Raw genomic sequence first — 27060 nt, 5'->3', positions numbered from 1 at the left:
TGGGAGTTGCTGGGATGGGAGGATGCAGGCCACCCAGCAGACCAGCTCACCAAGCGTTGCACAGGGGAGCTTTCGAAGGCAACCGCCACCTCAATAGGCATGTTCCTCCACTAGCATGGTCGCTGAGATCAAAGTCATGACCTTATCCTCTTTTTCTATAAAGTCAAGCCAACTTAAACGTAGCCAGTAACCAAAGTTACAAATATCACAGGCCCAGGAGACAGAGACCTCCTGATGGTTTTTTTCCTGAACCAGGGAACCTAGACAAACTCTCAGGCTCTTGTATCTTTAGTACACCTGGCCAACTTACAGAAAAGTTCGGAGGTCTCCTAATCAATGATGAAACTTCAGAGAAGATAGGTATGAAGCTACCCATGTCTCTAATCACGACTTTATATATATACAGAGGTATTCATATACATAGATATGCTCTTAATAATACACCTTTTTAAAAGCAGGCATTCTAGCTCTGGCTCCCCTGGTGGCTCAGATGGTAAAGAATCTGCCTGCAGCGCGGGAGAGCTGGAGTGGGAAGATCCTCTGGAGAAGGGAACGCTACCCACTCCGGTATTCCGGCCTGGAGAATTCCATGGACAGAGGAGCCTGGCAGGCTCTAGTCCATGGTGTTGCAAAGAGTCGGACAGGATTGAGTGACTTTCACTTATTCTGTCTCTAGCAAATGTAAAATTATGAGAGTCAAAACTATCTTCAGGCTTTCTGCATGCTGTCCTCCGGGTTAAGGAAACCACAGCGATCCCATCTTTTCCTCCTGGGAAAGGAGAAACAGGAAAAAAAAAAAAAAAGGATACAGAAAGTTTCTGGTTTCTACTGTGTTTAGCTTAGTGGGGTTTGTCTGTGTCTTTTGGAAAAGTCTATATATAAGAAACGATTTCCTTAAAAAAAATCCCTGAAGTTCTACTACCAAAGACATAAGCAAAGACATCTAAATAGCCACAGAGTCAAAAAAGGAAAGTTTATTTGAGAACAAGAGTGAAAGCATCTGCAAACATTTGACAAGGTAGATGTGTCTTGGTAATAGCCGCCATCCATATTTTAACTCTACCAATATTACCACAAATGGGACATATTTTTTCTAACAAAGATTTGGAAGTATGTAAAGGGCTATGACTAAATTGAGTCAAAGGAAAGGTGAGGCCCCACAGCTTATCCCTTGGACACAAGACTTAAATCAAACAATCCAGTCTCCTAATGCAGTGGTCTCAACTTGGCTTCTCATCAGAATGCCAGGGACTCTTGGAAAGAATATCTCCACTATTAGACTACACCCAAGTAAGAGTCTTTACGGGGTGGGTAGGACCCAGGCATCAGTGTTTTTTTAAGCATCCCAGGTAATTCCAATGTGCAGCCAAGGTGGGTGGCCACTGCTCCAGAGGCAGGTAACGACCATCAGCAGGTTCCTAAGCCCGTCCACTCCATTAGGAAGGGGCGTCTGCTGGTGCAGCCTGTCTGTGAACCTGTCATTTACTCTCTTGAACTCCAGGCATTACCAGTTTTGCGTACAATTTGGAGCCCTTCCATTTGCCTTAGTGATTTTTACAGCAATATTGAACCAGGCAAATATCATCAAAGAGAGAAAAGTTGGAAAAAGAGAAATTTCCGTAAGGCATGATACGAATAAATAAGTGAAAAAACAAAAAACAATCTCAGGTTTAAAAGTAAAGCATGACACAAAATTCTGTAAAGCAATTATCCTTCAATTAAAAAATTTTTTTAAAAAGTAAAGCATGAGAAGTCAAAGCCTGTGAAATTTTATTTATACAAAAGAATAAAAATATTTTAAAAGGGTTGATTTAAACTTATGTTTTCCAGTTTTTCTTGTTCCTTGAACATGAAACTGCTTTCAACTCAGAAAGATTTAAGGTAGGTAATTATTAAATAAACACTCTTTACCTTCCCTCTGCAGAAAAACAAAAAGCCAAGTCCCATTCTATTTATGGTAAACCAGATTATATTCAGTTAAGAATATTGGCAACTGCACAAAACAGATTATCAGATATGTCAGCAGGAAGGTATGAGCTGTACAATGGCATTACAAAAAGTCCCCAAAGAAAATAAGATGGTAAAAACAATAATAGAAAAATGATAAAACACAAACAAAATAAGAAAACATCAGATATTTACAGCCTCCCTCTGAAATGTGACCTGTGTTCTATATTCAGCATAAAACAAACCCAGAGAACATTTCTCCGTGCGCATGACGGATGAAGCTGGTGCCAGCCAGTTCGGGGTGGGGGGAAGGGGGGGGCGGCCGGGCGGAGACATTCCTTCCGAGAAGGGAGGAATGCAGTTAGCAACTTGTTGGGAGTATAACTGTGTCGTGTGTCTTCCTGCAGTTCTGTTACTAAAAATGACACAAAGTAAATGATCCAATGTGGTCTTATGGAAATGACTTGTTTGTCACCACATTTCAGAACAAATGACTCTGAGTCACAGGCACTGGGGTCTGGGAAAGCAGAGGTGGATGGCCACGCACTCAGGTGAAGGATGCTCATCTTTGTGAGGTCGGAGGAGGGAAGCAGGACTCTACAGCCTGGAAGCATCTGCACTAATGAGTCTTCTAATAGTCCTGAAGAGAGAAAAACAAAAGTCCCAACTTACCCTCAGCAGAACAGTGATAAATTCTCATCAACAACCCTGCCAGGCGACTGTTCTGTAATGTTTCAAATGCAATGGACATTTCACATCTGACAGTGGCCTGTCTTCTGAGTCCCACAAAGGGACAGAAGCATCAAGTCTTCCTTATTAGACCTGAGAACTCACCAGTCAGAGGCATGGTGGCAGGCGGGGAGGATGAGGATGTGAGAAAGAGTAGTATGTTTATTTAATCAAATGGGAGTTTTTCTTCAGTTAAAAATATGTGACCCTTTCTCTCTTCAAAACGTAACAAAAGAACATCAATCTAAAAGTTGAACTCTGTCCAGATGGACACCCCAGACTTGTTAAAACAAGAACTGTGACCCCAGATTAGGAACACTCAAGCTCTGAAGGCAAATACATCTTTCTAACCATTTTCAAAATTTACCAGCCTCTCTGAAATGGTCTGGCTGATACTTACAGCTCGTGGTTTTTTGTTTAACTTCAGATCAATCCTGTGATGGGAAAGATAAAAGATATTTGCATTTTAATTTACAGAAAAAGGGTCCAAGAACCAGCTACTGCATAGGGCACAAGCTATAACAAAGACTATTTGGTTAAGTAAAACCCACATTCTTCATTAGACTAAGTCATATTTAGTTGTTTACCCAGATATTACTGAGCAAGTATTTATTAAAAACATGAGCAGCTACTCTTGCCACAAGGTAAACTTAGATGACTCAAAAAGAAATATACAACAGCAGTTATGAAAGCCATACAATTTTTAGAAATTATCCCAAAATGACAGGTTAAAGGGCTTGGATTAAGAGGTCACGCTCTATGTTAATATACTAGTTCTGCAACGACATCGCTGTCTGAGACACAGAGTAATTAAGAACAGAAGAGAGACTAGGAGTTCGTATTTCTGGACATGAAACACAAAAGAAATGAAACAAATTTCAATTTTTAAATCTTCCCACAGCAAAATATCAAGATCTTCAACTATTAACCTCCTTAGGAAGCAAAGCCGGGACATCAATTTAAATATGAATTAAAGTAAAGGTTATCTTATTTTTTCAAGAAAGCGAAATGCATAAAAGTGAAGTTTACTTAATTTTGCTTAACTTATTAAAAAAAATGTTACCTCCATCATGTTTTTGTTTTTAAAAAAACTTCCCAGCCTAACCTAATATACATACCTAAAATTAAACAGATCAACGATGGGTTAGCAAGGTCTCAAAGAGGCATACTGGTCTCTACACACTAGACAACACAGCACAAAGACTAGTTCAAATCACACTTACTCAAAGTCATAATCAAACATGCCAGACGGGCTGAGGGGCAGCATTTGAAAGGAAGAAAGCAACAGATGTTAATAATATGCTAATTGAATAAATTAGTTGATTAGCCACCCTAGCAAGTTGGTAGAAACAATACCAGTTTTAAGAATCTTAAGCCACAAAGTTTCAAACATCAAAGCACCAAAGATTCTGGGGTTGGGAGACTCCCTTCCTTCAGTGGATTTCATATCAAAAGAAAAGACGATAATAAGAAAAGTTATTTCATTAGAAAACTATAGATACCTGCAGGCCTTCTATTAGCTGCTAGATTGAGGGTTAGGACTTTTAAAATTTTTAATTGTAATGAAAAATAAACAGAGGATTAGAAGAAACAGAGAAAGAAGGGTTTAGTCACATAATGAAAGGTGCTTTGAAGACAGTACCAACAACTCAGCATAATGTACTTTTGCTCAAATGAAAGATTAAAACATCGTAAATTTTTGGAGATAAAAAACATTTCGCAATTTCTAACTCAGGTTTTATATTTGTGCCCAAATACGGTATTTCTTTTCCCAGCATTCATGCTAGAAGCCAAGGGTCGAATCAGAGTCTTATCCCATAAATCATAGAGCCATATTACCCTGCCCCTGAAATGGTGGAAGGCAAGGTAACTGTTTATGTCAGCACTATTATGGAACACCAAAGTCTGCAGGGAAGCTAACATCTACAAGCACCCAAGCCACAAGAGTCTAGCTGGCAGAAGCCCAGAGGAGCCACTTTGGGCCATCTCTGCTAAAGGACCATGGGCTGGGGCAGACCTCTAAAGAAGACATTAACCAGGGGCATGACACCCATCCTTAGTTGGCTCCAGAACCTTTCAGGCTATAGACAGATGGTAAAGCAATATGCAAAATGGCTGTTATTTCCTCCTAGCTAATGTTTGCAGGAGCAAAGCTGGAATAAAGCTTAACTTCAACATCCTTTATGCAACAGTTTCACTTAAGACATTTGGGAAAAGCATACAGTGAGTGTACACACCAGGAACTGTCAGAAATTTAACTTTCAGTCTGACTTTGATCAGAAACTAAAGAAGTAGACTGTACCTACTTAATGAAAACTTCATAAACTACCTAGAATTCTAGAGCTTGGTATAGTAGTAAAAACCTGTCAGACCAGCTATAGGTTGTAATTTCAACTTTCTTCTTTAAACACACTGGGATTTACTGTTCTGATATCATGTAAAGCATAAGAATTTAGAATCCCGTGATCAATTTATGAATGCTAAAGATTATTTGATAGATTTTCATATTCTTGAAAAGGTCAAATAAAAGTTATTTCTTTTGCTAAGGTACCTATTTATTTCCACTTAGTTTACTCATCACTAAACAATGCCTTGCACATGGTGGGTATTCATACCTTTATCGAAATAATTTACCATTGACTTTTATCTGACGATATGGAGTGTGGAACACTGGAGGAGAAACAATACTGTACTGGGAGCAAAATCACAAACATGCGTAGACAAAGTGTTCCCCCTACCCCCACCCCCCCAACCTGCAGGACCAACTAAGACACTGGTCAGGGATGAGGGGTTTGGGCCAGACACAATTCCAGACTAAAGGTGGCAGGAATCTGAGAAAGTGTGCTAAACGTGTTTTCTCCAGAAAGAAGGGAAATCAATTCCATTCTCTTCCCTTGGGGCAGATGAGTCATCCCTAAGGCCCCCAGAGAAATCCAGCCAGATACCAAACCAGGGGGATGACAAAACGATTCTGCTTTCCAAACAAAAAGCCCCACTGTGAAGGCAATAACTACCACCAAAGATCTTTTTAAATCCTAGTATTTTCTGGAAGGACTTAGCTCCTAAGGCCAGGAGAAGAAAGGCAGGAAAAGCTGTTCCTATGGAAATCTACTAGCAATCTGTAAGGAGAAAGTTAAGTTCAATGTCTAATTCCTTTTTATCAGCTGTTTGTATCATTAAGGAAAATAAGGTATAACCTGAAATACACAACAGCTATAGAGAGTGTGTCATACCAGGAATGGGAAAAAAAAAATGTACCAGAAACTTTCAAGGAATTTATCCTCCCCTCTAGATACTCTGGAATAGGAAAATAAATTATTATATTTAAAATTACCCTGGAGTAAACTTTAAAAAAGCAACACAGAGCATAACCTTTTTATCTTGACAATTAAAAAAAAATACTTTAAAGAGTATGGTTCTCTGCTATTCATGATAAACTAGCATCAGTCTTATCATAGTAATCAAATAACCTGTAGCCTTACTTAAGAAAAAAAAAAGGGGAGACAAAGAGATGCAATTTTTGCCCTCTCTTACTATGCTTATAAGACTGGCCTGGTGATTTTTGGTTTGCAGAAAAATGTTAAGTTGCAGTCCTCAGTCACTCTCTGGAGTATATACTGCTCCTGCATCTAAAAACCACCAACCCCAATGACAAGAAAAACTCTTAAAAGAATTAAAGAATCAGTTGATGCCAAGGAGGCTTAAACCTGTTAAGAGTTAATTCTATATTATCCCTACTTGCCACATCCATCAAGCTAACAACTGTAATGCCCTGGGTGCATGAGGGCATGTTCTACAGGAGAGCACAGCCCAGAGGCAAACTGAAAGACAGGGGACCCCACCCATTCCTTGCACACCCCCTTCCATCTCCTCAGCATGCAGGCTCCTAAGAGGAGCAGGACAAAAGCCAGCCAGTTGCATGTCTGGTTTTCATACCTCCCAGAAGAAGGTTTGAGGCCAGGACAAGATTCCTTCCTGGAAAAACTAAGAATTTCCCTCTCTGAGTGCAACTGGATGGCTTTAAATTACCTAAGCTAAGAGGCCCCGGCACTATCATACAAACCCTAAGCAGAGTGAATGCTGAAATCCTGTCTGGGTAACACCTAACCTCTCTGTCCACTGGTGTGATTCCTAGCTCATTAGGCACTACAAAAAACACAGTGAACAAACATTATCTAGGAAGGCGCTCTTGTAAATTACAGCCTTTATATTGTTCCTCTGACACTCAAATCAGCAATTTGTGAAGATATATAGAGAAATCATAAGCAGTCACAAACCTTGTATTCAAAAAGTAAAAAGGCACATCAGCTCATTCTCTCCATTCTTCAGGGAATAAGGGTAGGCAGGGATCAGGACTAGGAGGCAAAAGGCTTAGCCCATTCTGCAGCTTCCCAACAGGCTTCCCAGGTGGCGCTAGTGGTAAAGAACCCGTCTACCAATGCAGGAGACATAAGAGACACAGGTTCAAGCCCTGGGTCGGGAAGATCCCCTGGAGGAGGAAACGGCAACCCACTCCAGTATTCTCGCCTGGAGAACTCCATGGACAGAGCAGCCTGGCAGGCTACAGTCCATGGGGTTGCAAAGAGTTGGACATGACTGAGTGACTTTCACTTTTCACACTGGAAGCAGTAAGCAGGATGTCTGCCCCCACAGTTACTCTAATGCCCACCAACTCCTTCCTTAGAGAAAAACTAGCCTGCTTCATTCAGACCAAATGAGTTTCTTCCCATCAGCAACAGAAAGACCACACCAATCCTGAAGAACGTTTATTCCAGTACAGACCCTTCACGGCCATGGTCAGTGGAAGCTCTAAGTGGCTGGGGACAGGGCAGACGTGCAGGGCTTGGGGAAGTGTGGTCCCTGCCACTGACCTGTGCCGGTTTTTATTCTTTCGCTTTTTATGGCTGCTGTGATGACTCCCTGTGGAGGTGGAAGAAGCAGCCTTCTGAGGTTTCACTCCCTGCACAGATCCATCCAGATCCTCGGGGTCCTCCTGGTTGGGCTCGTTTTCCTGATTGTGGAAGTCTGGAGAAGTGTCACTTTCCGTCCCACTTCCTGGCTCCCCTGGAGTGAAGAAACACAAGGCCCCAAAGCATCATCAGTACTCCTCAGGCAGTCTGTCCATCAGTCTGGAAAAGAATTTTCAAGCACTGAAACACATGGTACTACCCTCAAGGACCACATATTCCAACTGACAGGAAGACACATCTAGTCAAAGCATCAAAGTTATCAGAGTGGTGAAAACCTTGTAATCTGAAACAGTGTAACCAGAGGCAACAGGTCTAAGGACAGCTGAGAGACTGGACCACACAAAACAGCCTCGCTACACAGGGGTTATTGAAACACAGAATACACTAATGGGATTAATAGTTACACAAGAAGCATTATCAAAAACATTATATAAGTCTTCAGGAGGTGAGAGATGACCTTGGGAAAAGATCCTACAGCTGGCTCTGGTTCCTTGCCAAACTACACAGGAATCTTGACTTTCCATCAAGAAAAAGGGCCAAGGAAGAGAAGAGCTCCACCACCTAAGTTACTCTGAGAAGCCTTAAGTATATTATTTTAAAAGTGGTAATAACACCTTTCAGTTGACACATATTCCCGATTGTAAAATATCCCTCAGATACATTAAATAAGTAAATTTAACAAGAATTTGTATAAATACATGTTTTTAAGAAAAACTACACATAGTTTGGTAAAGGTACACTTTTTCTTCCTGAAAGGAATTCCTTGAAACTCTTAATATAAAAGGATGGGGGAGGAGAAGACTATCACTTTACTGAACTGATGAAGAATCCCAAATATGTGTATATTACCTGTTTCTAAAAATTTTCAAAAGGAGTTAGGTGAACAGCAGAACCAAGGATTAACTTTCTTCTTGTAACGTCTTTGTAATACAAACTTCTAGGAAGAGATTTCAAATTGAGTAGCACAAGGATATTAGAGCTGAAACAAAGAGGTAGACCCCAAAAGAGCAGAAAGGAGAAAATAGAAGCAGATCTCAGCAGTGACGAATCCCTGCCTTTGAACACTTAATGAAAACAGAAGAGGGAGCTCTAACACTATGAAGCTAGAAAAAGTATACTAACCAATCCTGTCCTGAAATCAAAGTGGAATTCATGAAAAATCAGCACAAGAACTTCAAAGCTTACGACACAAAGCTACAGTAACCAAGACTGTGTGGTACTGGCCTAAGACCAGACATATAGGTCAAGAGAACAGAATTCAGAGTCCAGATATAAATCCTTACATTTGTGGTCAACTGATTTTCAACAAGGATGGCAAGACAAGTCAATGAAAAAAGAACAGTCTTTTTGACAAATGGTGTTGAGATAACTGGATATTCACACGCAAAAGAATGATGTTGGAACACTATCTCACAGCATATATAAAAATTAACTCAGACTGGACCAGAGAGTCAAATGTAGAAGCTGTAAAACTCTTAGAATTCACTGGATTAGGCAATGGTTTCTTAGATAAGACCACAAAACCAAGCATAACAAAAGAAAAAATAAGTACAGTGAACTATGTATCATTTATATACAATGCTTGAACTGCAAATTACACCCAAAAAGTAAAAACACAACCCACAGGAGTGAGGCAGGGGCAAAATGGGCAAATAGGGTCAAGTATATGGTCACATATGGAAACTAAACTTTTTGGTAGTGAGCACGCTGCAGTATACACAGAAGTCAAAATATAATGTTGTACATATCACACTTATAAATCAATGCTACCTAAAAAAAAAAAACACACAACCCACAGAATGGGAGAAAATATATTTGCAAATCATATATCTGATAAAGACCTGTATCTAGAATATATATTAAAGAATTCTTAGAACTCAAGAAGACAAAAAAAATTAAAAACATGAGCAATGGATTTGAATAGACAGCTCTCAAAAGAAGATATACAAATGGCCAAGGTCCACAGGAAAAGACGCTCAACATCATTAGTCATTCAGTTCAGTCGCTCAGTCGTGTCCGACTCTTTGCGACCCCATGAATCGCAGCACGCCAGGCCTCCCTGTCCATCACCAACTCCCGGAGTTCACTCAGACTCATGTCCATCGAGTCAGCGATGCCATCCAGCCATCTCATCCTCCGTCGTCCCCTTCTCCTCCTGCCCCCAATCCCTCCCAACATCAAAGTCTTTTCCAATGAGTCAACACTTCGCATGAGGTGGCCAAAGTACTGGAGTTTCAGCTTTAGCATCATTCCTTCCAAAGAAATCCCAGGGCTGATCTCCTTCAGAATGGACTGGTTGGATCTCCTTGCAGTCCAAGGGACTCCCAAGAGTCTTCTCCAACACCACAAGTCAAAAGCATCAATTCTTCGGCGCTCAGCCTTCTTCACAGTCCAACTCTCACATCCATACATGACCACAGGAAAAACCATAGCCTTGACTAGACGGACCTTAGTCGGCAAAGTAACGTCTCTGCTTTTGAATATGCTATCTAGGTTGGTCATAACTTCCCTTCCGAGGAGTAAGTGTCTTTTAATTTCATGGCTGCAGTCACCATCTGCAGTGATTTTGGAGCCCCAAAAATAAAGCCTGACACTGTTTCCACTGTTTCCCCATCTATTTCCCATGAAGCGATGGGACCGGATGCAAAACAAAACTACAAGGAGATAACCCTTCCTAACACTAGGGTGGCTATAACACAAAAACAGTAACAAGTGTTGGTGAGGATGTGGAGAAACTGGAACCTTTCACTGCGGCCGATGGGAATGTAAACTTGTACTGTCACCTTGGAAAGCACCTCAAAAGGTTAAACACTGAGTTAACAAACCACCAGCAAGTTTACACCTGAGTACATATCCAACAGAAATGGTGAACATGTTCACACAAAACTGGTCATCAATGTTCACCGAGGCATTATTCACCGTGGGCGTCCCTGATGGCTCAGTGGGTAAAGAAGCCACCTGCAATGCAGGAGGCACAGGAGACATGGGTTTGATCCCTGGGTTGGGAAGCTCCTCTGGAGAAGGAAATGGCAACCCACTCCAGTATTCTTGCCTGGGAAATTCCACGGACAAAGGAGCCTGGTGGGCTACAGTCTATGGGATCACAGAGTTGGACATGACCGAGCAACTAAGCACACAACAGTCTGTCAACTGATGAATGCATAAATAATTAAAAATGGTATATCCATGCAAAGGAACACAGGCACACCTCGTGGATTCGGTTCCAGACCACCACAACAGAGCAAGCATCAAAATGATGAGAGTTACACAAATTCCTTGGTTTCCCAGTACATACAAGTTATATTTATACCACACTGTAGTCTACTAAGTGTGCAACAGCATTATGTCTAAAGAAATGTACATATCTTAATTTAAAAATCAGTTCAGTTCAGTCGCTCAGCCATGTCCAACTCTGCAACCCCATGGACTGCAGCACGCCAGGCTTCCCTGTCGATCACCAACTCCCAGAGTTCACTCAAACTCATGTCCATCGACTCGGTGATGCCATCCAACCATCTCATCCTCTGTGGTCCCCTTTTCCTCCCGCCTTCCATCTTTCCCAGCATCAGAGTCTTTTCCAGTGAGTCAGTTCTTCACATCAGGTGGCCAAAGTATTGGAGCTTCAGCTTCAGCATCAGTCCTTCCAATGAAAATTCAGGAATGATTTCCTTTAGGATGGACTGGTTGGATCTCCTTGCAGTCCAAGGGACTCTCAAGACTCTTCTCCAACAGCACAGTTCAAAAGCATAAATTCTTTGTCACTCAGCTTTCTTTATAGTCCAGCTCTCACTACATAGTCCAACTCCATACATGACTACCGGAAGAACCATAGCTTTGACTAGATGGACCTCTCTTGGTAAAGTAATATTTCTGCTTTTAATATGCCGTCTAGGTTGGTCATAGCTTTTGTTCCAAGGAGCAAGCGTCTTTTAATTTCACGGCTGCAGTCACCATCTGCAGGGATTTTGGAGCCCAGAAAAATAGTCTATCACTGTTTCCATTGTTTCCCCATCTATTTGCCATGAAGTGATGGGACCAGATGCCATGATCTCAGTTTGCTGAATGTTGAGTTTTAAGCCAACATTTTCACTCTCCTCTTTCACTTTCATCAAGAGGCTCTTTAGTTCTTCTTTGCTTTCTGCCATAAGGGTGGTGTCATCTGTGTATCTGAGGTTACTGATATTTCTTCCAGCAATCCTGATTCCAGCTTGTGCTTCATCCAGCCCAGCATTTCGCATGATGTACTCTGCATGTAAGTTAAATAAGCAGGGTGACAATATATAGCCTTGACATACTCCTTTCTCGATTTGGAACCAGTCTGTTTTCCCATGTCCAGTTCTAACTGTTGCTTCCTGACCTGCATAAAGATTTCTCAGGAGGCAGGTCAGGTAGTCTGGTATTTCCATCTCTTGAAGAATTTTTCAGTTTGTTGTGATCCACACAGTCCAAGGCTTTCGTGTAGTCAATAAAGCAAAAGTAGATGTTTTTCTGGAACTCTCTTGCTTTTTCCATGATCCAGCAGATGTTGGCAATTTGATATTTTACTGCTAAACAATGTTAAACCACCATCTGACCACACAGGGTTGCCACAAATGTTCAATTTGTAAAAAGTGTAGTATCTGCAAAGTGCAATAAAACAAAGTATGCCTGTATTATTCATCATTAAAGAGAGGTAGGACTTCCTGGTTGATTAAGAATCCATCTGCCAACACAGGGGGGCACAGGTTGGACCCCTGGTCCGGGAAGATTCCACATGCCATAGGACAAGGAAGCCCATGCTGGTACCATACTGAACCCAAGAGTCTAGAGCCAGCGTTCCGCAACAAGAGAAGCCACCCCAGTGAGAAACCTGTGCACCGCAATGAAGAGCAGCCCCTGCTCACTGCAACTAGACGAAGCCCGTGCAAACAACAAAGACCCAACGCAGCCCAGACTGAACAAATAAATACATGCAGTACGAGGAAAGTTATGACCAACCTAGATAGCATATTGAAAAGCAGAGATATTACTTTGCCAACAAAGGTCCTACTACTTCCCTGGTGGCTCAGATGGTAAAGCGTCTGCCTACAATGTGGAAGACCTGGCTTCAATCCCTGGGTCAGGAAGATCTCCTGGAGAAGGAAATGGTAACCCATTCCAGTATTCTTGCCTGGAAAATCCCATGGACAGAGAAGCCTGGTAGGCTACGCCCATGGGGTTGCAAAGAGTCGGACATGACTGAGCAACTTGACTCACTCACTCAGTCAAGGCTATGGTTTTTCCAGTAGTCATGTATGGATGTGAGAGTTGGACTGTGAAGAAAGCTGAGCGCCGAAGAATTGATGCTTTTGAACTGTAGCATTGGAGAAGAGTCTTGAGAGTCCCTTGGACTGCAAGGAGATCCAACCAGTCCATCCTAAAGGAGATCGGTCCTGGGTGTTCATTGGAAGGACTGATGCTGAAGCTGAAACTCTAATACTTTGGCCACCTGATGCAAAGAGCTGACTCACTGGAAAAGACCCCAATGCTGGGAGGGATTGGGGGCAGGAGGAGACGGGGATGACAGAGGATGAGATGGCTGGATGGCATCACTGACTCGATGGACACAAGTTTGAGTGAACTCCAAGAGTTGGTGATGGACAGGGACGTCGCAAAGAGTCAGACACAACTGAGCGACTGAACTGAAATGAATACATGCTGTGTTTAGGGTTTTTAAAGTGTAATTACAGTAGAAAGAGACTACCGTTTATATAAGTATCATACAATCCAGTAATCCTACTTATGAGTATTTATCCAAAAGAACTAAATCAGGATCTTGAAGAGGTATCTGTGCTCCCGTGTTCACTGCAGTTCAGTTCAGTCACTCAGTCGTGTCCAACTCTTTGCCACCCCATGGACTGCAGCACACAAGGCTTCCCTGTCTATCACCAACTTCTGGAACTTGCTCAAACTCATGTCCATCGAATCGGTGATACCATCCAACCATCTCTTCCTCTGTCGTCCCCTTCTCCTCCCACCTTCAATCTTTCCCAGCATCAGGGTCTTTTCAAATGAGTCAGTTCTTCACATCAGGTGGAAAAAGTATTGGAGTTTCAGCTTCAGCATCAGTCCTTCCAATGAATATTTAGGACTGATCTCCTTTAGGATTGACTGGTTGGACCTCCTTGCAGTCCAAGGGACTCTTAAGAGTCTTCTCCAACACTACCATTCAAAAGCATCAATTCTTTGGCGCTCAGCTTTCTTCATAGTACAACTCTCACATCCATACACGACTAGTGGAAAAACAATAGACCTTTGTTGGCAAAGTAATATCTTTGCTTTTTAATATGCCATCTACGTTGGTCATAGTTTATCTTCCAAGGAGCAAGTGTCTTTTAATTTCATGGCTGTAGTCACCATCTGCAGTGATTTTGGAGCCCAAAAAAATAAAGTCTGTCACTGTTTCCATTGTTTCCCTATCTATTTGCCATGAAGTAATGGAACCGGGTGCCATTATCTTAGTTTTCTGAATGTTGAGTTTTAACAGCTTCTTCACTCTCATTGTGTTCACTGCAGCATCATTCAATAGCCCAGATGTGGATACAACTTAAATGTCCATCAACAGATGACTGGGTAAAGTCATAACAATGGAATACAGTATTCAGCCTTAAAAAGAAGGAAATCCTGTCATATGCCACGACATGGATGAACCTGGAGGAATCACGAAGTGAAATAAGCCAGCCACAGGAAAACGAATACTGCACGATTCACTTTTATGAGGAATCTAAAACAGTCAAACCCACAGAGGCAGAGAGCAGACCGGTGGGCACTGGTGGCTGGGGGAGGCGGTGAGTGTGCTATTGTTCTTTGATGAGAGAGCTGCACTGCAGCTCTGCACAGTTAACAAGAGCACGCTGTGCACTTAAAAAATCTGTGGATCTTATGTTTAGTGTTCTCACCACAATTTAAAAACGATCATTAGGAGACACATGGTGTACACAAGAAATAGGCACAGATTTCTGAGACTTTCAACATGAAACAGGGGGTGGAGCTGAGGGCAGGTAGGGCGTGGATGAGACAGGACGAGCCATGGTGTGATGGTTGGGAGGCAGTGTGACGGGTACACAGGGATTCATTATTTTGTCTCTATTTGTGTAGACTGAAAATTTACTCTAATAAAGAGTAATAATAAAATGATCTTTTTCTCTCCTATTTTATCCCAATGATTTCTCCCAAGGTACGCCTTTAAGAATGGGAAAGGCACGATTTTTTTTAGTGAGTCCAGGGTTGTTTCCCAAGACCAACCACCAATTCTTTGATTCCCCAGACGCCAACAATTCAACTTAATTCTGACCCTAACTACTGAAGTCAGGGCAGACCGACAGCTTCAGGGTTCAGTCCCATAGGAGTGTTCCCTACTTTGGACACAAGTCCTGGGCCTCCCATACCTCCAACAGACCAGCTATAAATCAGAGGTCGATGATTTGCTAGAATAGCTCACAAAACTCAGGAACACTACTTCCTGTCCCTGGTTAATTATAAAGGATACAAGTCAGAAACAGGACGAGGCACACAGGACCAGACATGGGAAGGGGCACAGAGTTCCTTGCCTTATCTGGCTTGGGAATCTTTTCAGCGCCGCATCATGTTCACCAACGGTAACTTCATCGTTTAGGGGTTTTCATAGAGGTTTCACTATGCGTGGTCAGTCGCTCAGTCATGTTAAACTCTTTGTGACCCCATGGACTGCAGCCCATTAGGCTCCTCTGTTCATGGGATTTTCTAGGTAAGAATACTGGAGTGGGTTGCCATTTCCTTTTCCATTCACTATACAGGTGTGATTAATTAACTCAGTCTCCAATCTCAAACTCAGCCCTCCCTAGAGGTTTCAGGGGTACGGTTCAAAGTTCCAAGCTTCTAATCAAGGATTGGTCTTTCAGGGAAAAAGCCCCCATCTGAAGCTCTCTGACTGCTCTTTCGCATACTAGTCATTCTTTATATTCTGGAGCATCCAAGAGTTTTAGGAGCTCTGTGCCAGGAAAGGGGACAAAGACCACATACACCTTGCCCTTTATGCCACGGACAGTAACTGGACTATATTTATGAATATCACTCTAACACAGTAATGCCACTTCTGGGATACTGTCATACAGAAATTAAAACTGCATTATAAAAAAGCATATGGGTACAAGGATGTCTACTTGACACCATTCACATTGGGGAAAACAGAGATGATGGGAATATTCATCAACAGAGGAGGCAAAACCAGACTGGCAGGTATTTTTGAGCTTTTAAAAAGAATGCAAGATGCTAGGACCTCCCTGGCGGTCCAGTGGTTAAGACTCCATGCTTACATTGCAGACAGCATGGGTTCAATCCTTGGTTGGGGATGTTCCACATGTCGAGCAGTACAGCCAAAAAAAAAATCTTATGGGACTTCCCTAGCTGCCCCTGGTCAGGGAACTAAGATCCCACATGCCACATGGCATGGCCAGAAAAAAAAAAGACAGAGAATAAAAGACACTAACAATAGCTGACAGGACAGTCCTTACCGTAAGCCAGGTACTGTTGCACACACTTTAAATATATTAATACATGGAACCCTCACAACAGCTCTGCGGTTACGATATCCATTTCACAGAGAAAGGAATGGAGGCCTGGAGAGGTTAAGGGACCTGCCTAGAGTCACACAGCTCAGACGCTGCAGAGCTGGGATTCAAACCAGATGGCTGGAGTCCAAATCACATTCTTTAATCACACTCAACACTGTTCTCAGTGTGTGTACTGAGCTGGCAGGGCCATGTGTGACAAAACAGTAAAAAGCAGACAGGATGCACTGATCTCTATTAAAAAAAAACAAAAACTCCAGCTCTGCATGTGTGATTATGTCCAGAAATAGATGTTAGATTAAAACCAAGCTGTTAATGCTGGCTACCTCAGGAAATAAATAACCTTTTCCACATTCACCTCTGAATAGCCTGACTTATAATGAGAACATGTTATTTATCCAACTCTTAGCGACCCCACTGTAACCTGCCAGACTCCTCTGTCCACGGAATTCTCCAGGCAAGAATACTGGAGTGGGTGGCCATTTCCTTCTCCAGGGGATCTTCCCAACCCAGGGATCAAACCCAGGTCTCCTGCATTGTAGGCAGATTCCTTACCGTCTGAGCCACCAGGGAAGTCCAAAAAAAAAAAAATCTAATGAAATATAAAAAGATGAGTGTAAGATGGAGAAGTATGGTCAGGACAGTCTTTCTCTCCATTACCCATTTCTATTTATTCAAGTAAAAATTTATCATCTCCCGGGACTTCCCTGGAGGTCTAGTTGTTAATTCATACTTGTCTATGCAGTGGGTCAACTAAGCCAGCGCGCAGCAACTAGGAAAGCCCACACACCACAACTACTGAGCCCACGCCCTCGAGAGCCCGAGTACCAGGACAAGAGAAGCCCACTCTCCGAAGCGAAGCCCCAGCGCAGCCACAGTTAGCAACAGTAAATCGTCATCGCAGAGCACGCAAATGGTGCCGGCTGGGGAGGGAACAGGCTAACAGGGCGTGCGGTCGCAAAAGCATTTCGGATCCAGCGCTCTGCGATGACCTAGAGGGGTGGGACGGGGAGGGAGGTGAGTGGGGGAGGACGTGGCATACCTACGGCTGGTCTGTAGTGATGGATGGCAGAAACCATCGCAACACTGTAAAATAATTATCCTCCAATTAAAAATAAAATTTAAAAAAAAAAGGAAAACTTTGGATCCCAGTATGAAAGAAGGGATATGGGACTAACAGAGGAGGGGCTGGGCACAGGGGAGAGAAGGTTTAACTAAAAAGGTGGGAGACAAGTAAGAAAAAGGCAAATATGATATGGCAAATTTTATCTATGTTGCAGTTCTATTCAAATACATTCGGGAGCAAAATCAACTGCTGACTCATTTGGGGGCAGTTGCTATGGGAGTTCTGAATCAGTGGATGCATGAGCTGGTCATATTCTATAAAGGCCGGTACACATGTACCTCCACGCATGTGCAAACACATACAAAGCTGCCTTCATCAAATCAAAGCCCTAAGAATTGAGAACCCAGGCAGTAAGTGATATTCTAAATGGCTGATATGGATACTAAGTATTATGGGAGTCAGAGAAGAAAGAGTGGATTATTCCGGAGAAGTTTCACTGCAGGTGGAATTTACACTGGACCTTGAAAGAAATGAGAGGGCAAAATAAGTACAAAAAATAGCACAAGCAAAAGCACAGAGGTGAGAAAACACAAGGTGTACTTGGAACAAATAAATCAAATAACACCTCTTAAACAGAGCCTGAGAAGTGACAGTTGAGAGGAGTCATAACTGTCAGGCTAGGAGATCTGATCTAAGGGGATGATGCAAGCTGATGTTAAGAGAACTGATTTGTCGCTTAACCTTTCTGAGCCTGTCTTCTCATCTGTAAAACAGGAATTCTATCTCTCATGTGTTGAGTATCTCTTATGATTAAGATATTGAGCTAGACACTGGGGGCTACAGCCTGTTCCCTACTTTCAAGGAACTTATAATCTATGTGTATCCTCAAAGAGTAGCTTTTGATTAAATGAGATAATGAAAAGTAAAGTGTTTCCTTCGTGTCCAGAACACAAGTAAGTGTTCAAATGTCAACATGTCTGAGATCTACAAACACACAAGTCAAATTCCAAACAATCAGTCAAGGTTATGAGCAGTAAAAGAGCTGCTAAAAGGCGATAACGAGAGGAAGTCATCCTGAATTTCAGAACAGGGAAGTAACACCAAACAACTAATATATATTGCATTCTCTGTGCAAACCTATGTTTTAGGATTTTTAGGCTAGAAGCAGTTTGTAAGAGGGACTGGAGCTAGGGAGACTAGATTAACCACGGTTAAGGTACAGAATGAGACCACAAAGTAATCGTCGTTTTCTCCCTCAGCTCATGGAAGCAGAAGGCAAGTGACAGCGAGAGAACTGAGTTACCATCTCTCAGGGTACAATAGTGAGGTGGGCAGTCGACTCATGCTGCCACCATGAAAAGACACATGAGTTTGCCTGTCACTGACATAAAACTGAGCAACTCACTCTTAGAGCAAGTAACGTCAGACTTTAAGTTACATAAATCTACAAATGAGACACTCCACTTAAAGGACTAGCTACTGAACAGTCTGAGGCAGTGACTTCAGATCAACATGAAAGGTTAAAAGGCAGAGCAGAAAGGAAGACACGGAGAACCACACTCAAGCGTCACTTACCTGCGCAATGATGTGGATGCCGGAGGGGTTTGCTGTGATGAAAGCTTCAGAGAAGCCCAGTAAAACAGAAAGGGGAGATTGCTGATCCTTTTACAGGAGAACTGGATAAAATCTGCCTGTTTTGTTTTTCATTATTTTCTTACTTAACTCTTTTAACAAAAATATACAATGCTTCACTAATTAGCAAACAATTCCCCTTTGGGACTATGCTAATCCATTCTCGTCCTAGTGCAGGTACATAAGAAGCCAAAAGAAACAAAAGCAATGCATGTTTGAGGAAAATTTTCAAAACAGTTTAAAAATAAATGCCCAAAATATAAAACTCCAAAATCCTTGAGATATGAAGACATAAAAGTACAAATTCTAAGAGAAAAGGTTGTTTCCTCCATTGACCAAAGATCAAGAACACAGGGGTCATTCCATAGAATGTGTTATACAAAAATGTGGGGACAAGGGAAAGATTTTGTACCAAGGAAAAAAGAGTGAAAGGCAAAGCAAACCATTCTGACAATCATAGTAAAGGGAAAAAAAAAAGGACTTAGTCCAACTGATCACGTTGGTAGAAAGGAGTCAAAGCCACCTACCAAGTTTTGAAAGTGGGAGAATAGAGTACTCTAACAAAATAATTGGGCAGACACACTTTGAAGAAAACAGCACAGCTCAGTTTTAGACAAAATGAGTCTGACTGAGTGGAAATATCTAGAAGACATTTTCTAGAATTTTCTAGAAATGCATGACTAAAGCTCAGGGAAATGAGTTAGAGACGAGGCTAAAAACTCAGAAATCTGTATACAGAGATAATAACAGAAGTCACTGAGTAGTTCTAATTCCCAAACTACCAAAATCCATTTTCCTCAAACCACTGCCCTAATGCAAACAAAACAACTGGACCCCACGACAAGATATGCCATGGGAAAGTACCCAGCCACAGTGCAAAACGCAGGGTGAGCTTCAGAGTGACCCGACCCGCACAGAGAGCATCCAGTCCGTCTACCTAGAGTCTGATGCAGAAAGGCAAACCTGCAGCTCTAAGTCTCATTACGAGAAGTCAGAAAGGAGTCAGGCTGTATGGCTTAAGTACACAGAACGATACAATTTCTCTACAAAGTAAATACAATCTGCTCTCCATTTTAAATTTAAGAACACACAGGTACATTCCTGTCATAGCATCAGAATTTCCTAAGAATGATCAAATTGGGTACACGGGGATTTATTAGATATGTCTGAAATGTTCCATGATAAAAGGGTTATTTTTAACTAAAAAAAAATTTCCTAAGACTTAACAGGAGTGAAAACACATTTCTGTGTCTTTGAGCAGCTGAAGTCAATCTTCATGTGACTGAAAAGGCAGGAAGGACATGGTAGTTTCTTCCACCAGAGAAAGACATGATTAAGGATATCCAAAAGGGCTCCTAACTTCCAGAAAGAGGCAAGAAAAAGATATGCAGTCTTCAGATACACAGTTGGACAGAAGTTAAATATAGGAGTGATGGTAGCTCAAATATAAATTGATGAAAAAGTTAAAAAATAAATAAATAAATAAACTTACTCTTTTCAATGAGCTGGTCCTGAACTCCTGCCAAAGCACTCACTGCCTAAAAGAAAAAACTACCAGTTACCAAAAAAATTATTACAGGTCTCAGGAGAGCACTCACAGACAGAAAGGAAAGAGACACCCTACTCACAGACAGACGGGAAAGGGAAAACTCACAGAAATTTAACTGAGGGCTTCCTTAACAATGGGCCACAGAAAGATCCTGCCCCCCACCCCCATCTCACTTACAGCTGCTGAAGTAACTGAGGATTTACTGAAGAGCCGCTCTGCTTCCTTAAACTTCCGGTTCCTTCTATCGTTTTTGCTATTGGAGTTTCTAAAACACACACAAGAAACTCATTGTAAGCACCAAGCTACTCCTATGGCTCAAGCTGAGGATGCCCCAGGACAAATATAAGGAAGTCTTTTTTTAATTATGAAGTTCATTATGGAAACACCTCCACACCACTTGCCTTGACCAAAATGACATTCATGCTGAATGCCTGCATACATAGCAGTGTTTTCCAATGTATGGTATGTGATCCACTGTGACACATGGGATTACTTTAGCTTTAGGTTCAGAGTCATTTTCATGTATTTAATATGTATTTATTTTAATGTCTATTATTAAAAACATCTAGCACAAACTAGTGCTATGAAGTATCTCTGTTTAATAACCTGAGTTTAAAAGATTTAACGAAAGAACCAGGACTCCTCAGAGAAATGACTGCTGCCAGGCCTGGGACAAGAAAAGCACAAAAGGACAGCAAACAGCCAGGTGCTCAGATCAGAGGGTGACGTCAAAGGATCAGCTGGGGAGGCTCCCTCTGGCCACGTTTGGGACAAATGAGGCTTTCCTGGTGGCTCAGCTGGTAAAGAATCTACCTGCAATGTGGGAGACCGGGGTTCGATCCCTGGGTCCAGAAGATCCCCTGTAGAAAGGAATGGCAACCCACTCTAGTACTGTTGCCTGGAGAATTCCGTGGACAGAGGAGCCTGGCGGGTGACAGTCCCTAGAGTCGCAGAGCTGAACACAACTGAGTGACTAACAAGCATCAAAAACAATAATGATGGGTGTGTTGGGGTGTGAAAAGTCAGTGGGTTGTAAATTCAGGATTTATGTACTTCTTTGTATAGATTTCAATAAATGAATTTATACTAAATAATAAAATAAACCTCTAGCATAAAAAAATGACAGTACTAGACCCCAATACACTGGGGGTTTTTTGGGTTTTGTTTTGTTTTTAAGTCCATGCATCTACAAGGATTCTAAAGAGAGAGAGAGAGAGACAGAATGAAAGGGAAAGAAGATAAAAAGGGACAACTCTGCTTTCGGAATGCTAGTAACAAATGCAGAAGGAACAGTGAAATTAGAATCATCATTTTGCAACCTCCCTTATAATAACTGATTCAGGTAAGAATCAACAATGGACACTAAACCCAGTGACACAAATTGGGGGAGGAGCATATTCACACTTCTAAAAAAGTATAACCTCTGAAATTAATTGTTAATTATGAAGAGAAAAAAATAACTTTTGCAATTGTGAAATTACATAATCAAACTTAGCAGCACCAACAATGGGCCAATCTGTCATTTTGAGCTATCTGATAACAGAAAGGTAAACAAGGACTTCCCTGGTGATCCAGTGGTTAAAACTGCATGCTTCCACTGCAGGAGCACAGGTTCGATCCCTGGTCAGGGAACTAAGATCCGACATATGGCACGGGGCAGTCAAAAAAAGAAAAAACAACTTGGAGGTAAACAAGAGGTACACAATCAGTAATGCAACATTTTTGCCAAAAGTATTTAAAGGATCCCTCATGAAGTCACAACAAGAAAAACCTACAATTTGTACATTCTACTAGATAATGTCATAAACAAGCTCACCACTGAAAATGTTGCTGCTGCTGCTAAGTCACTTCAGTCGTGTCCGACTCTGCGACCCCAAAGACGGCAGCCCACCAGGCTCCCCCGTCGCTGGGACTCTCCAGGCAAGAACACTGGAGTGGGTTGCCATTTCCTTCTCCAATGCAGGAAAGTGAAAAGTGAAAGTGGAGTCGCTCAGTCGTGTCCGACTCTTAGCGATCCCACTGACTGCAGCCCACCAGGCTCCTCCGTCCATGGGATTTTCCAGGCATGAGGACTGGAGTGGGGTGCCATTGCCTTCTCCGTGAAAAGGTTGGGAAGATCCTAAATTAAAGAGACTAAAGACACATAACAGCCAAATGCAATGCACAAACACTACCTGGTTGAAAATGAGCCAGCAATGCATTTTGGGGGCCATTAGGGAAAATATGAATAAAGACTGTATATTAGATAATACTATTAATGTAGTGCTAATTTTCTAGGCATAATTGTGGTTACGTTAAGAAAGATGCTCTTATTCTTAGGAGGTATCTGCTGACACAATTAGGGACGAAGTGTCCAAGATCTGCTTTTAACTTTTGAATGGTTTAGCAGAAAGTATATATACACATATATGGAAGAAAGGAGAGATACAACTACAGAGGGGTGGCAGGAGGGAGATCTTTGTGGTGACAGAACAGTTCTATATCTTGACTGCAGTGGTGGTTACAGGAAGCTACCCACTTGATAAAATGATAGAACTAAACTTACACATTGTCCAAGGTCAGGTTCCTCCTTTTACCATTGTACTAAATGGTTACATAAAACCCAACCACTGCGGAAGACTGAGTGAAGGATATATGGAACCTCTCTGTATTGTTTTTTGCCTATGTATCTATAATTATTTTTAAAAAAAAATTTTTTTTTTAATTTTAAATATAGATATGGGGATGTATGGGCTTCCCTGGTGGCTCAGATAGTAAAGCATCTGCCTGCAATGCAGGAGACCAAGGTTCGATCCCGGGGTCAGGAAGATCCCCTGGAGAAGATAATGACTACCTACTCTAGTATTCTTGCCTGGAGAATCCCATGGACAGAAGAGCCTGGCAGGCTACAGTCCGTGGGGTCAAAAAGAGTTGGACACCACTGAGTGACTAAGCAGGCATGCCCGCATAGAGTGTGCGCTTATAAATTACAGAAAGGGAAGAGAGAGAAAGCAAACGTGACAGCAAGCTAACAACTGGTGATCGGTGAAGGAGATCAAGAGATGATGAACTATTCTTTCAATTTTTCTCTAGATTTGAAAATTTTCAAAAAAAATTAGAACATTTTTAAGAATAATATTACTAAATAAACCATGGCACAGTTGGCATATAGGTAGGGCAAATCCTGTGAGGGTGGAAGTCTTGACTGATTAAAATGTACAAAATAGCAAGAGGCATGCTGGTATATAAAGTATTATATGCTGTATTCCATTTAAGCCTCACACAACCCTGTGCCATTGGCCAGACTTCCCCTACTATGTAGGATTTGTCCAGGGTTACTCAGTGAGGCAGCGGTTGAACCAGAGACCAAGCTCGAATGCAGACCTCTGTCCACCCCACCTTACTACTGCTTCCCTCCAAAGCTACCACCAAGGACATACATAGTCCTGATCACAAATACAGTTGTTGCTATTTAGTCACAAGTCGTGTCAGATGCTTTGAGACCCCACGGACTGCAGCACACCAGGCTCCTCTGTCCGTGGGATTTTCCAGGCAAGAATACTAGAGTGGGTTGGCACTTCCTTCTCCAGGGAATCCTCCTAACCCAGGGAAGGAACCCACTCTTCCTGCACTGGCAGGAGGGTTCTTGACCATTAAGCCCCAGGGAAGCCCCAAATGCAAACATTACTAGGGCCCAAAGCAACACTACAGGTCTCTGTCACTCACTTTTGGTTGGTCAGATACCGATCCCAGCCACGAATAATGTTGCCGTACATCTGCGTGTCTTCCAGGTAGCTTCCTTCAAAAGCATAGATCTGTCTCTCCAAGTTTGCCAGTGTTTCCTGAGGTGAAAGACAAGGAAGCAGTTGATGCCTTTTACATGCAAGCGTTAAGTCGGACCAAACTGACATCCTGGTATCAGGCCTAGAAATTCAAGTTCAACGACACCGAGTCAGCCTTGTGGAGAGAGGGATGACATGGGCAGGGGCAGGCTGTTTCAGACAAGACAGTCTAGACCTGTCTTGCTGGGTGCCTTTAAGAATAAAATGAAATAGACTCTGTCCCTAGAAAAATGTACACCCAGGCAAAAGTCTGCATATACTCAGAGGCTTCGTGGAAACCCAGCTGTCAAGAAACTCCGCGGAGGAAGAAGGTGAGCAGTCTCCACTCCCACGCATAAAAGACACCGCTACCAGAGAGGGAAGGGTGAGCAGCCTTCCAGCGCCAACTCGCTCGCCTCCCTGCAAGCTCCGAAAGGCCGCCTGCACCGGGCGGCCGGTTGCTATGGAAACCTGGAAGGGCAGCCTCAGGTAAGATGCGCCTCCCGGTGCTCCAGCCAAAAACGCAAGGGGAGGGAGGGCTTAGCCACCAGGGAGCAAGGGGCCCCAGGCGCGTATCACAATTTCTAATTCCCTAGGCTGAGTCCGCTCCCCCTCACCTGTCATCTTCTAAGAAGTCCCCGAACACATCCCACGCCTGCCCATCAAAAGCCTCATCCAACGGATCTAATCCTATTCCCCGCAAAGACATTAACGCCCCTCCATCCTCCAAAGGTCAGAATGGATGATGTGTGGGTCTCCCCTCCCACATCCGTCTCCTACCCCACCTCCCCAGAGCCCACAGCCAAGCCGGAGCCGATCTCCTCCACCCTGCCGGCACGCTTGCCGCCCAATCGCTCCAAGAGCTCAGAGCCGCCCGCCCTCATCCAGCCCGCGGGGCTCGCGGACCCTCGCCGCCGCAGGCTCCCACACGGAAGCCCCCACCCGCGGGCGCCAACCTCCCTCCACGCCTCCGCCGGCCTAGCCTCCCTCCCCCTCCCCCGCTCCGCGCCCCGCCCCCGGCTCCCGGCGCCAGATCCGCCCGGCCGGGAAGCCGAGGCGCCGGCGGGCCGCGCAATGCGCAGCCGTCCTCAGGCCGGCGGACTCCCAGCCGCCGCGCTGCGCCCGGGGAGTAACGAACGGCCCGGAGCGACTGGGCCTGGGCCCGGAGACGGGGGCAAGCGCGGGGGTTTCACCCGGGCACCCGCGGTGCCGGCCCTCACCGCCAGCTCCTGCTTCCGCTTCACGAGCTCCGCCAGCTCCCGCCGGGTGTCGGGGATTTGTGGCGGCGCCGCCTTGTTGTGCATCGCCATGTTGGGCTGAGGCGGGCGGCGGCGGCGGCGGCAGCGCTAGGCTGGGGGCGGTCCCTTCGCGCCACCGCCCGCCAGGGGGCGCCCGCCGCCACACTGCGCCTGCGCGCGCGGCTTCCGGAGGCGCGCTGGGCGCCCCCCAGAGCTCCCGCCAGTGGGCTCGCAGGACCCCAGGGGTGGCCTCTGCCCTAGGTCCCGGCCGCATTTCTGCACTGCAGACTCACCGTGTCCATAATAAGACTTCTCGGAAGTCTCATCAGTGAATGACTTTTAGTGTCCGCGGAATTATTCGGGTCAGAAACCTTTGTACCGGCCTCACCCTTCTTCACCCCCTTAATCCGATCCAAAACCAAGTCCTCTGGACTTGACTCGAGCAGAGCTCGTAAATCTGTTTTCTTTTGTCTGCCACCTCCCTCATTCATCCAGGCTCTCATTTTTGGAGACATTCCAACAGCCTCCTGTTTCTATCCTTAGCTCCATTTAATCCATTATCCAAAGTGGTGCCAGGATGGTTTGTTTTTAGAAAACAAATGTGTCACCTTCTGGGTAAAAACCTTTCAGTGGCTCCCTATTGCCCTTTAGAGAGACAAGTATGTGCGGTGGTTAAGGGCACAAACGAGCCGGAACAGACACCTGGCTGATGGCAGAAATGGAGGAGGAGGAACAAAGTTGAGGTCTGGAAGATGATGATTCTGTGTGTTTTCAAACACAGAAAACAAATTCACCATTGCCAAAGGGGAAAGAGGGCAAGGAATAAATTAGAAGTCTAGGATTAACATGCAGGCACTACTACATATAATATAAATAACCAACAAGGACCTACTCTATAGCACAGGAAACTATACTCATTGTATTGTAATAACTTATAAAGGAAAATAATCTGAAAAAAGATTCCATATATGTGAATCGCTTTTCTGTACACTTGAAAGTAATACAACATTGTGAATCAACAATACTTCAATAAAAAATTAAAAATTTAAAAAACCCTACCTCTACCATTGATGAGGCTGGGCCACTTTGAGCAGGTAGCTAAATTTTACTTGTCTCAATTTCCTCATCTGTATAATGGAGGTAATAATAGTGCATAGTTAACACAATTGCTGTAAGTCTAATGTTGTTATGGAAAGCTTGGCCTCTCCGTACACTAATGCCAAATCAAATCTTAGAAACAAAGTTTTGAGTGAAGTAGAAAAGGACGGCTCTACCACTTTGCCAGGCAAAGGGAGACAAACTGGGCTTCTGTCTCGAAAAACTATGTGTTCCACCCTGGGAGGATGTGGTGAAGGGTTTTATAACAATACTTCAAAACTACCCTCTAATGGTGGTGCTAAGGCTTCTCCTTGCGGTGGCTCCACTTGCTGCGGAGCACAGGCTCTAGAGAGTTCAAGTTCCAGTAGTTACGGCACGTGGGCTCAGCAGCTGTGGCTCCCAGGCTCCAGGACACAGGCTCAGCAGAACCCGGGCTTAGCTGTCCTGCAGCATGTGAAATCTCC

General features: G+C 43.4%; 1 protein-coding gene across 3 annotated transcripts; it reads right to left on the bottom strand.

Moving 5' to 3' along the window:
• Nucleotides 1-1039: 1039 nt before the first annotated feature.
• On the bottom strand, nt 1040-25587 carry MEAF6 (MYST/Esa1 associated factor 6). Of its 3 annotated transcripts, XM_068964061.1 has the most exons (8): nt 25481-25587; nt 24166-24281; nt 20638-20725; nt 20404-20449; nt 7548-7740; nt 3900-3929; nt 3077-3110; nt 2147-2587 (listed from the first exon to the last, which is right to left on the bottom strand). In XM_068964061.1, exons 1-8 carry the CDS (start codon nt 25568-25570, stop codon nt 2579-2581), a joined length of 606 nt encoding a protein of 201 aa, XP_068820162.1. In that variant the 5' UTR covers nt 25571-25587; the 3' UTR covers nt 2147-2578. The 3 variants fall into 3 exon arrangements, with proteins under 3 accessions (XP_068820160.1, XP_068820162.1, XP_068820161.1); XM_068964059.1 differs by lacking the exons at nt 3077-3110; nt 3900-3929 and adding an exon at nt 7271-7280 and having other exon boundaries at nt 1040-2248; nt 7544-7740; XM_068964060.1 differs by lacking the exon at nt 3900-3929.
• Nucleotides 25588-27060: the final 1473 nt, after the last annotated feature.

The sequence above is a fragment of the Capricornis sumatraensis genome, chromosome 2, assembly GCF_032405125.1.
Source record: "Capricornis sumatraensis isolate serow.1 chromosome 2, serow.2, whole genome shotgun sequence".
NCBI classification, from domain to species: Eukaryota; Metazoa; Chordata; class Mammalia; order Artiodactyla; family Bovidae; genus Capricornis; species Capricornis sumatraensis.
This window is presented reverse-complemented; position numbering and strand designations above follow the sequence as displayed.